Here is a 12,515-nt window from a genome sequence, read left to right as displayed (position 1 = left end):
CGAAACTGTTATCATTTTCTTACGTCTACAGACATGAAATAAACAATCAGATGCTTTCCACACTCCACATAAATAGGAATGTCAGTACTCTGCCAGAAGGGTAGATATATCCACCCAATGAGACCACCACCATCATTAGAGAGATCACATTCTTCACAAATTATGTAGAAAATAAAAAGGCCTTACAAGTGCCTAAAGACAAACTCCCATTTAAACAATTGGTCCAGGATTGTCAGAATAACATGTTTTCCAATGCCCATTGTCAATATATGAACGCATATTAAAGGCCCACAACACTGGCTAAATACATGTTCCAACTTCCATCTCACGGATGGAATCTTGATGCAAACTTCTGAAATGAAATGGGTGTTGCCTTCTAACAACTTCTATCCATGTAACAAAATAAGTAGCTCCTTAATAAAAAGTCTCAAGGATGCTTCCCTTAGATTCTTAATTTGCCAACAGTATCCATGACCTACCAAGAGGTGGGACACATTTAGCAGATGTGTAATCTCGGGCCCGACTTACCAGCCACAATGACTTTTCCAATGTCCATTAACAATATATGGATATTAAAGGCTTTAAGGCCCATACCACTGACTAAATACAAATCCTCTCTCACATGGATGGAATCTGTATGCAAACTTCTGAAATGAAATGGGTGTTGCCTTCTAACAACTTCTATCCATGTAACAAAATAAGTAGCTCCTTAATAAAAGGTCTTGAGGATGCTTCCCTTAGACTCTTAATTTGCCAACAGTATCCATGACCTACCAAGAGGTGGGACACATTTAGCAGATGTGTAATCTCGGGCCTGACTTACCAGCCACAATGACTTTTCCAATGTCCATTGCCAATATATGGATATTAAAGGCTTTAAGGCCCATACCACTGACTAAATACAAATCCTCTCTCACATGGATGGAATCTGTAACAAAATAAAGTAGCTCCTTCATAAAAAGTCTCGACGATACTTCCATTAGACTCTTGAAGTGCCAACAGAATCCATGACCTATCAAGAGGTGGGAAACATTTAGCAGGCATGTAATCACAGGCCCAATGCAATGGCGACAACGATTTCCATTATTCAATGGTCCCCTAGCAAGAGAATGCCAACCCACAAGGATCAAACAAGTCACTCTGGGGAATCGAACCCTGGTGGGGGCAATAACAAGCCATTTTCACTGACCAGCCAAGACTCCTTTTGACATAGCTCTTTAATAAAGAATATAATGATTAGATTAAGGTGGCTCCCTACATCTCCATTGCTTCTAAATGATGTGCTTCTCCATAAAGAATATAAATTCCATAGAACAAGCGGATGCATCACAATTCTTGGTTTCTTCACGTCAACAAGTAGATTTCACCATTTTTTTTAAATGGTGCAACCCTTTCAAAAGAACCAGATAAAAACTGAATCAATCAAGGTGGCACATCATGCTTGTTTGACCTCTAAATATCAACAATAATATTTGACCACTTTTTTCTCTGTAAATAACGCTGTTCCCTCCAAGCAAACCAAATTCAAGATGAAAAGATATAATGTTGTCCAGACTCCAAACCTTAGGGTTATATATCTCACGTCTATACTCAGGAAAAACTGAAAGCAACCACTTCGTCAAATGCTTGCTTTGATATTAAAATATTGAACTCCATGCCAATCTCAAGCAAGGAATCTCAGTGAACCGAATCCCATTTATTACAGCAGCATTCCTTTAGCAGCATTTAGCATCTCAGTGAAGCAAGGGTTGTTCAAATTTGGCTCTTGAATATGCAACTACATTCAAGACAGAGGCCATATTTCATTAGAAAATCATCCAGTCAATCAAAGAATAAAACCACCATTTCACACAGTTAGGATATGGAAGATACTAGAATAGCCCTTTCTTTTCTGGCAACTTATAATCGATTCATTAATCGCCAATCTTATGAACAGTACAAAAGAATGCTGAAAACTCTGGCTTGAAATCTCATTACAACTTTGCTTTTGGAATATAGAATACAAATCAAAATTGAGTGGCCTGTATCCGGCAGGACCACGTGCGGCTCTTACAATCGATTAAGATGACTAAAATACACTCATATGTCAGAAGAATTAAGCTGACTTAAATGGACTTATATGATACTCTGGCCCGTGCAGATCTTCATTGATGGAGGGAGCTGGTTTAGAACAATCTTCAAGATGGTTATATAAAGAGACTACTAATAGTTTCAGAGAAAATTCAAAATAGAAGCCTCAAGATCTACCAACCTGGACATGCAAAGAATGAAAAGTGCCTTAAAACCAAATTTTCCAAACAAGATTCCATGTATACTTACTATGACAGGTAAGAATTGATACCTGGATGAAAAGTGAATTTTGACATGAAGATGCACCCAAAGTGAGGATGAATAGGGGATAATAAGACAAGGCCCAACCCCAAAATGATGATTCCATTCCTTTGATGGATACTTCAAAACTCAGCATTATGAGGAAAGGAAAGCCCAATTTCAGTAAGGAATGACAAAGGGCAATGCATGTATGTCAACTGATTCTAAGTGCAATGCCTCTGACCATACCTGTGGAATTCCTTTGTCAACCTCCATTACAGCCTTAGGCTTCGATTGGAGATGATTACTATCAAATAACCAGCCCTGGTCATCAACATCTGACCAAGCCTCTTTTACTGGAAAACTGAGAGTATATCTTAAATCCTGCAAATCATTATCAAGTTTATCCCTAGGAGGGCCACCAGATTCTGCATGACTACTAATTGAAGGCCTCATAGAAACCGAAGGTAACTGGATTTCTGCTTTGCCGTTAATTGCCTGATCTTTATTGTACAATGCAGGTAAGCTATTTCTGCTGTCAACACGTTGCTCGATGCCAGTATTATCAGTTGCTCCACTCCTGCTGGGCACAAGCTGAACAGAAAACTCCTTTGCCTCAGGAATTCTCCTCCCATTCTCTGTGTAAAGATCACTGCTAAGTCCAATTCGAGGGACCTTACGAGGCCTCTTCTCATTGTCTGTAAGCACAGGCAAGTAGATACAAAAGCCCAATTTCTTATTTCATAATTGTTAAAGCAAAGACATGCAACATGGTCAAATAAATTATGGATGATAAAAGACCACCATTTCTGCAGTTCTTAATATAGTGAGTAGCCTCTGCAATCAGGAAATGCCTCACTATTTATATGACATTTACAAGCAGAATAGAACTTAGGCAGTAAATGAAAATAAAAAAAAAATCTTTGGCCATGAAGAGTTTTGTGTATTCAAGAATGTAACCAAAACAAAACAACTCACCATGTAGATCACCATTGGTGTCAATATCTTTCCTCTTCTTTAGCAATGTATCCCTGTTGATGTCTTTTTCTGTGTCCTTGCTCTTGTCTTTCTCCTTGGCCCTTTCTGTGTCCTTGTCTCTGAACTTCTGTTTCTCTGCATCCCATTGTTTGACCTTCTCTCTATCCTTGTCTCTATCTGTTTGCTTTTCCCTGTCCTTGTCCTTGTCCTTGTCCTTTACTCTATCTTTGTCTCCGTTCTTCTCCTTGTCTCTCTCCTTTACTTTCAATCTTTCCTTCTCTTTATCCCTCTCTTTTCCATCCTTGTCCTTGATTTTTACCTTTTCTGCATCCTTCTCCTTAAGTTTGTCCCTATCCTTGTCTCTATTCTTCTTTTCATCTCTGTCTTTATCCTTGACCCTGTCTTTCTTCTTTTCCTCTCTTTCTCTATCATTGGTCTTGTCTTTGCCTACAACTCTCTTTTCATCTCTGTCCAGATCTTTAATCTTCTCCTTTGATTCAATCCTAGTTTCATCCCTCTCTTTATCCTTAAGCCTGTCCTTTTCGCCTATCTTTGCATCATCCTTGCCCTTGTCCTTTAGCCTGTCCTTTTCTCCTATCTTCACTTCGTCCTTGGCTTTGTCCTTTGGCCTGTCCTTTTCTCCTATCTTCACTTCATCCTTACCCTTGTCCTTTAGTTTGTCCTTTTCTCCAGTCTTTTCGTCAATGTCATTGTCTTTGGGCTTGTCCTTTTCTCCAATCATTTTTTGACCTGTGTTCAGCCTGTCTCTTTCCCTGGCCTTTTCTTCAATATCCTTCTCTGAGATTCTGTCATTTTCTCCTATCTTCTTTTCATCTATGTTCTTGTCCTTGAGTCTATCTTTTTCTCCATCTTTGTCTCTATCTTTCTCTTTGTTTTTGTCCTTGTGATCCTTAGACTTTTTTTCTTTGTGCTTTTCCTTGCTTTTCTCCTTGTCTTTTCTCTCTTTATCCTTTTTTTCCTTGTCCTTATCTTTCATCCGTTTTTTCTCCTTGTGCTTTTCCTTCTGAAAAATTAAAAAGAAAGTCAAGTACTGGTTACAATTCAGATACAGTAATTAACTGACACAAACCAAGCATGAAATTAAGGAATGCAACAAACGTAATTCCTCATAATAAGAAAAATACAAGGTTGTTGAAAAAAGGAATAAAAATATGACACACGAGATTATTTAGATATTAAAATAAGTACAAAAGCTTTCGAAAACGATATCCTACACTGACGGGAACCAATTTATAAAGAGGATCCATATATGAAGTTTCCCACAAATTCAAGCTATAAGAGACGAAGCTGGTTGGGTTGTTTGACTTGTGGGATATGCCTCAATTGAGAGATTGCACACAAGTTAAAGATGAGCAAAAAGAATAAATAAATACCAATCAATCAACAGTACCATACCAAGCCGCATGCCAAGCAGACACACAGATAAAAAGTTACCAGACAACTTTGCAAATGCAGTGCCATTCCATGCAGCTACCAGTAAATCCCACTGTCTAAAATAGGACCCCATCATTGCCATGAAACTATATTTCAGAAAACGCAATCATGTTGAAATCAGGGGACATTAGTAGTATAATGTATGTGCATGTTTCAACTCTACAGCAATACATTTCTGCCACATTAGTCATTACCAATTAAAACATACAGAAAGGTCATCAATTAAAAAGCTTGAGGGGAAGAATAACGAGAATAAATCCAGCATTGGAGAAAAGCACACTATGGAAGAACACAGAGCTTGAAAATTCACAAAACCAGGGAAAGCCTAGAGTGTTATCATTAAGTGGCAGGAACTGTGACATTGCACATAATCTACTGTATCTTATGACATATTAGGTCATCATACAAGAAAATTAACGCCTGCCACATTTCCTTTTTCAGATTTAAATTAGTGTCTGTTTAATCATTATCTATTTCACTTAGTGTCTGCTGCCCACCAAACAATTAAAAGTACTAACCCACTTACAATCCTCACTTTGAAGTCTTCTCCCATAAAGGGAAGGTTATAGCAATGGAATAAGCATTACAACCATTCATTTTCAGTTGATACAAAATTATTTACTCATTGCAGCCTCTACTACAAGCATAAACTGCAAAGTGCAAACATGTTGGGATATTCGACTTTCTAACTACCCTTTTTAAATTTGTAACCTGTGGTTAGCAATGGAGAGCCTTAAAGAGCAGTCTGCCTTCCCTCCAAGTGATTCCAGCAACTAATTTTTGACTAAATTCATTTTACCACCAATAAAACAATGAATTGTGTCTTACAGGAGACTTTGAGGCTTAAATATCCAGAAAATCTCAGCATAGGCATACCTCATTTAACGTAGGCACAAATTATCAAAATGCCAACTGACCTAAAGAAGTTGGACCCTCTCTATTCCAAAAATTAGAGGACTAGTTAAGAATCGAGATATTGTCATCTACAAGAAAAGAGAAGATAAAACTGCACAATTCAGCACCAATGCAGGCAGTGAAAGTGTTTACAGAAAAGCATCATTACCCTTACACCCGCAATCCAAAAACAGTCCTTCCTTGTTGGTGGACTTCTGAGACTTCTAAATATTTTTTTTTGGTTGGCTGACCTATGGGGGTGTTTGAACCTGGAATCTCACGGAACATAACACTTCATTATCAAGGTAATCACCAATTGAGATATTCCCTGTGGGCTCTGAGACTTCTAAATATTAATTGATTACTCCATTGCTAAAATATGATAAAACCCAATTAGAACACGGGACTCTACAATCAAAATGAGATGTACAGTTTTTAGTTATTGAATTTCCAAAATGAGATCTTCTGCGGCTCTAGGGAAATATTATTGTAAACAGATCTTCTGCAGCCTCTAGATCTTCTAAGACTCCCTATCTTCTGCGATCTTCTGCGGGTGTCTCCAGATCTTCTGCAGCTCCCCATCTTCTGTGGCTCCAGATCTGTGGTTCCGGATCTGCGGTTCCAGAAATTCTTCTAACGCGGGCACTAAGAACGTGTGGGCTCCAGATCTGCGGTTCTGCATGAGCAGATCTGCGGCTTCGGCCAGAGGTTGAACTACTTGGGTTGCGTTTTCCACTTCCTTGGATTCCAGCTGGGTGGATTTGGATTCTGCTTCGGGCTCCGAGGCATTTGGCCTTACAGTCAATTCCTTTTCTGATTTCTCAACGGCGGTGGGGTTTTGATCGACTGTTTTCTCTGCCACGGTAACCTCCTCAACAAGACTGGAAACAAGTGCTTCTTTTTCACTAGTCGTTTCGATCGCGGGTTCAATCTCGGTGACCTTCACAACATCCCGTCCAGCTTTCAACCATTCTTCGCTTGCAATCAATCCAGCTGGCGTTGCAGCAGCCTGCACAAACAAACAATACATCACGAGATTACCCCCATAGTCAGTTTGTAAAAGCGAAGACCTATGCAAAGTTAAATTGAAGTTGAGATCCACAAATTTGTCTACGGGTCATGCAATCAAAATTCGCTAAGGAGGCTTACGGAGATTCTGCCGCTGGGTTCTGGATCTAATCTTCTGCAGCTAGATCTAGATGTAGATCTAATCTTCTTTGCGGCTACGTTCTAGAACTAATCTTCTGCGGCTAGATCTAGATCTAATCTTATCTTCTTCTTTATTTCTCTGCGGCTAGGTTCTACGGGCAAGTAAAATATGGCTCCCAGCTTCGCGAAAATAGCTGCTGGCTCATTTCCGTCCGCTTCTGGAGGGCAAGCTCCTACCCATATCGTCAATGAAGCCCCAGCTCCCACTGTCCAGGTGGTCCAGGCCTCACTTGATGAGGCTTTGAAGTTTTCCGAAAGTGCCCTAATCTGCCAGTTCAATGGTTTTTGGTCGCGGCTGACAGCTCTCTACAATTGGATCTCAGAGGTATGGAAGCCTGTCATTTCTGATGAAATTAATATCTACCCCTGTGCTAGGGGTTTCTTTATAGTAGATTTTGAAAATCCTGAAAGCACACAATGTATTCTAGATTCCGGCCCTTGGTATTGGGAAAAATCAGGCCTATTCATGAAACCATGGAACCCATCATTCGATCCATCAACAGCAGTCATAACCTCAGCACCAGTTTGGGTGAGATTGCCAAGTCTACCTTTGCATATCTGGAATCTCTGCTCGCTAAAAGCCATTGGAAATGCAATTGGGGAATTTTACTGCAGGGGCCCAGAAACAGAAGAATATGCCAGAACCACCTATGCACGCATTTGTGTGGAAATGGACTTTAGCGCTGGATTCCCAGCTGAAATAAACCTAACAAGTAAAGACTATGTGTGGAACCAGAAACTTGATTATGAAAGTGTCCTCTTCAGATGTCGATCCTGCTTTGAGACGGGCCATCTAGCCAAAAATTGCCCAAAAGCCTCTGAGAAAAATTCTGCTAGAAAAAACCACCACAGATCTACATGGTGGGAAGGAGCACAAAAAGAACACTACACTGCCATCAAAGAAGAATACTCTAGAGAAAACTCTGAATCACAAGAAATCGGGCAAGAAAGAAACAACTCTCAAGACAAGCAGGGAGAAAGCCCCGCCCAACAACAAAAAAGTGAACTCGACAACCCTTCAAGCATCAACGGTTATGAGGATTCGAATACCGCACAAAATAAATCTTCATTTAACAGGAAAGTAGATCTCCTAGACCAAACTTCTTCTCCGACTACCTTCAAAAGGACGAACACAATAGATCGCGAAGCTAAGACACCAATGTCCCAAGAACCAGAAGAGATGAAGGAAATGCAAGATAAAGGAAGTTGGAAGACCATAGAGAAAAAAAAGAAAGCTACAGCACCAATCTCGCCAAGAAAGACGAGAAGCCAGATAATTAAAAACTAAGAAAATTATAGGTCCAATAGACCAATTTGATCTCAATGGACGTTAACAATTATCATCATCATCATCAATATCCAATTAAAAAACATCACCAACCTTAAACCCTGACACCTAAATATCACACCCAAGATTGATCTAAAAAACAGTATTTTCTTGTTGGTGGACTTCAGAGACTTCGAAATATTAATTGATTAGTCAATTGCAAAAATATGGTACAACCCAATCACACCTAAGGACACTTCTTTAGAACTCTGCAATCAATATGAGGTGTATAATATGAGGTGTATAGTTCTCAGCTATAAATCATATGGCCTTCAAAGATTAACAATTAACAAATCAAAAAAATATTAAAGTCAACATTTGTGTCAACCAAATACAGAAAACAAAACATCGTATTGCTCCCACTTGTACAGAGAGATGCAGAAAGACTATCCTCTATTAGACTGCAGAATCTTGCAAGCCCCCCTGACTTTTCTATTGAAGGAAGGAATGTTGTACCCATTCATAAAAATATTGCGTTAGGACATAAGAAATAAGAAGGAAAAAGGCACAAAAAAAATTCATACAAGAGAAATAGTAAGTTTGTCACCGTGTTTTTAATGATTTTAAAAGAATCACTTTTACGAATACAAGAAATTCACATATTTCTTCAATTTAGATAATTTGCATGACACACCTGCTGTGAATATATTCATCTAAAATGAAATGTTCATTTCATTGTCAAGTTGGACTGAAATTTTTCATGCAGCAAGCCCTGTCAATACTTATGGGTTCTAGAGCCTACATCTATTTGGGAACTTCAAAAAAAAATCATCGCAAATCCCAAAAAAAGACACTGGACTTCAAAGATCGTTTCAATAGAATCTAAAATACAAGTCCACATTAACAGCAGTATCTGCCACAGCATGACGTATAGCATTCACAAAAATGGCTCAACCAATACAACATGAAAATGCAACCATGATCAATACTAAGGCCCTTTGAATGTAATACTGAGTTGCTTTTTAATTGAATTTTGAACACTGCAATGCTTTAAGCAACACAGCACAACATGAAGTAGCAGCATATGAAATTGATGTGTTATATATGTTACATGTTGCAAAACTTTAAAATGAGGATGCAAAATCTCTTCTTCACATTATTTTCAGCTTGCAAGATACTTATCTGTGTGATATGGTATGGGACCTACCATCAATCCATCCCTCTAACATGATTGCACATACTGTTTTAGTCCACGGTTTTTTAAAACTCTTCAAATAGTCATCTATGGACCCAAGTTTATACTGTGAAATTGCCCCCCTGATGTCATGAAAAATGGGGGCTTTGAAGCCCTTACCACATGTAACCATAGCATCTAACATAGGCTAGTAATAAGGTGATCAAGACACATTGAAAGAGATAATCGTTCCATACCACCATCTAGCCATGTATTACAAAGTTAATTCCTTGTATTGCTTCTTCCAATGGCTATCAATGGCGGACGAAGTGCCAATAGTAGGAGTGAAGGTTGGTGCAGAATAAACCATCACTCTCCTTCCTATTGGGTGTAGATTTGTCATGAATTGGAGCAATATATCTTATGTTTCTGGATCCACGGGGGTTTGATGTGTGATCCACATATCCACCAAGATCTATGTTCAATCAACCTTGCAGAGGAAATGAATCCTGTGCAAAAACACCAAAAAAGACACGGATCCCTCAGTCCATGGGCCCTCACGCTATTTTGAGACTTCATTTTAGCTTTTTTTAGGGTTCTTGACACTTATAGGTACCTTAACACCCCCACCTTCATCAAAAGGCCCTACTCCATTCCCTGTTGATGTTTGTAGCAAAGGCAGGTAATTCTGCATAGACCTAAGTGTCTAGGTGTGCAAAAGTCACCCACAATATCTCCCCTCGATACTTGCTCTAGGTTGAGCAAGTTGCTTTGGAACATAGGAAAAGCACATAAGTATTACCGTATTACGTTGGCTTATTGAGCTAAAGTAAACTTAGGAAAAGTAAAGAAAATTACTTTAATGATTTTGTTTTAATATCAGCCGTTGATCTCAACTGAGGTGATATCTAATCTTGGTTGTGAATCATTTTGATTAGGGTGAGGGTTAGGGATTTTCATTTAACTTAATGTAAAGTTATAAAAGCAAGGCTAGAGAAAGGGAGAAAACACACCATACAATGACACTAGCCTGAGGAAGAGGAGTGTGATACTCTAGACTCTAGAGTGGCGGGTTTGAAGAAGTACAAGAGGGAGCCTGGAGGTCCAGATCCAAATCTACCAAGGAGATCGCTCATTGATCTAGGGCATATTTGAGCTATTTTCCCAACAAGGTAGCCCAAGTTAGTTATGAGGTTATTTTAATCAATAATTGTGATTGAGCATAAATTTGTGTCATTGTGAGTGAGATCAGTATATTTGCTTCCATTGAATTTTATTGTGTTAGGAACCTAGTTGTGCATTTAAATCAGTAGATCAATTTTTCTGCTACGAATTTAAGTGTCAAGTGCTAGGTTTGTAGGAAGTCTAACATGGTATCAAAACAAAAACTCTAAAGAAAGGTGATCTTGGAATCACAGAAGACAGGGTTTGTACAGGATCACTGGGTTGGGTTCGGTTGCAATCGTGCAAAGGTGGGAAAAAATTAGAGGGGGCTGAAATCAACTGTACAAATCACATGGTAGCCCAAGCATAGATTATAAATTTATATTAATAAAAAAAAAAGTGCGCAAAGACCAACAACACTGGCAACCCACCTAGCCGCCACAGGGAGTCGCTCGGGCCGACCAATGCAAGGAAGGGGCAAGCACCAACAAATCTAGTTAGGGCAGCAATTAGGAGCGACAAAAGTGTAAAAGAGATTCGGCAGAGAGGTGAACAAATGGTGGTCGGGGATGTGTACAAGAGTGATAGAACACAGTGCATGGCCAAACCCACGATTCGGCAGCTCAGTAAAAGCTTGTGGCCAGCAAGCCTTTGCCACAACTAGTGCAAGCGTGAGGCAAGGCACCCATCGAGCAGACCAGTCGTCGGCTTGTAGGGAACAGCTAATGTGGGTGAACTCTACTAGGGGCAAAGAAAATAGAGGCTAGAAAGACCATGGCAATAGGCGACAAACACAATCGAGTCAATTGACTACTAGACAAATGCAAGGTTGAGGGTCCAATATTGGGGGACAACCACGGCACAATAGGGGGAGGTCACTGAGAGTTGGGCAAAGAATTGTCGTGGGTGATAACTGCAACAGTCAGTGAAGTAAATGGTTGACAGCGTCTACGAAATGTTGTCGAGAATCCAGTAGCCATTGTGGATGTCATTCGCATGAAGCAGGCCGATGCGGACAGAGGACAATAGGGTGCCATCACATGGGATCAATCACAGCCACCACAACTGAATACATAAAGTCTTTGGTTGTGAATATTAGCCAAAGATTGACATGGTTGTGGACATGTTTGCAACAAGCACAGATGATATTTGCAACCACCACAAAGGTTGTTCACCAAGTGATACAATGGCAGGTTCTGCGGGGTTAGTCGGTCATGCACAAGTGACTTCTAAGGACCGAAACTTGTAAACCAGTGCATGGATGGTAGAAAAGAACATGGAGTAGTCAGGGGCAGCTGCAAAGTGCAAAAGGTCAGGCAAGTGCAGTCGTAAGATGATTTAAAGTCAAGTGCCCAGATAAGGAGCAAGCAGCCACAAGGCAACAAGACAATGTTGTTGTTACAGAGGAAACCTGAACTAAGCTTGGACAAAGTGGACAGGTCATGTGAATTGCGGCAAGTTCCACAACAGTGAAGTGGTTGACAAGTAAAGCACAGGGTTGTGCGAGCTAAGTGGAGTTAGTACCCGGGGTGTTGTGGAAAAGTTGATAGGGCTACAAAGAACTATGCAAAGAATGTTGCAAGGAGATAGCACAAAGGATCATGCCGCAGGCAAATTGTCGTGTTGGGCATTATCTATTGGCATTATAACTAATGTGTTGTCCTTGATGGTAACCTACTTTATGAGTTGTCCTTTGATGGAAACCTACTTGATGAAGATGTCAACAAGATACGTCTACATGTGACAGAGAGTTTGGTCAAAAGCAAGCAGTTCAAAGACAGAGAAATGATAAAGATGAAATTTCAAGAAGTATACGCGGGTTCTGTGAAGCAAAGTCACGTACACACGTGGATATGAAAAAGGAAAGGCATGTACAGTTTCCGCACCATGGTATTCTAAATAACAAGGGTCTTTACCATAGTATTGACCCATGGGATTGAGCGCAACAATAGATATTTGATCCCATCCAAGAATACCATTGGCACTAGTATGGTTTTGACCTGTGGTATTGTACAAGGGCTAAGCTATATAAGGAGATGAAGATCGAAGTGTTGAAGTGTGCAA

General features: G+C 39.8%; 1 protein-coding gene across 3 annotated transcripts in view; it reads right to left on the bottom strand.

Moving 5' to 3' along the window:
- Nucleotides 1-229: 229 nt before the first annotated feature.
- Nucleotides 230-12,515, bottom strand: part of LOC149263509 (uncharacterized) — a 46,334-nt gene continuing 34,048 nt past the window's right edge. Inside the window, exons 2-4 of one of the 3 annotated variants that reach the window (XR_016259277.1) lie at nt 3,289-4,312; nt 2,342-3,008; nt 230-1,777 (exon numbers count right to left, since the gene is read on the bottom strand). Coding sequence is in view for 1 of the 3 variants with exons in the window: in XM_089426404.1 (XP_089282530.1) it covers nt 2,491-3,008; nt 3,289-4,285 (1,515 nt within the window). In the remaining 2 variants the exon portion in view is untranslated. Of the gene's footprint in view, nt 3,009-3,288; nt 4,313-12,515 lie in introns of all 3 variants that reach the window. The other 2 variants (XR_016259276.1, XM_089426404.1) reach the window with 2 other exon arrangements.

The sequence above is a fragment of the Pinus tabuliformis genome, chromosome 6, assembly GCF_031772625.1.
Source record: "Pinus tabuliformis cultivar Carrire ecotype Pingquan chromosome 6, CPIR1, whole genome shotgun sequence".
Lineage (NCBI taxonomy): Eukaryota > Viridiplantae > Streptophyta > Pinopsida > Pinales > Pinaceae > Pinus > Pinus tabuliformis.
Note: the sequence above shows the minus strand (reverse complement) of the source record. Positions and strands in the feature narration are given on the sequence as shown.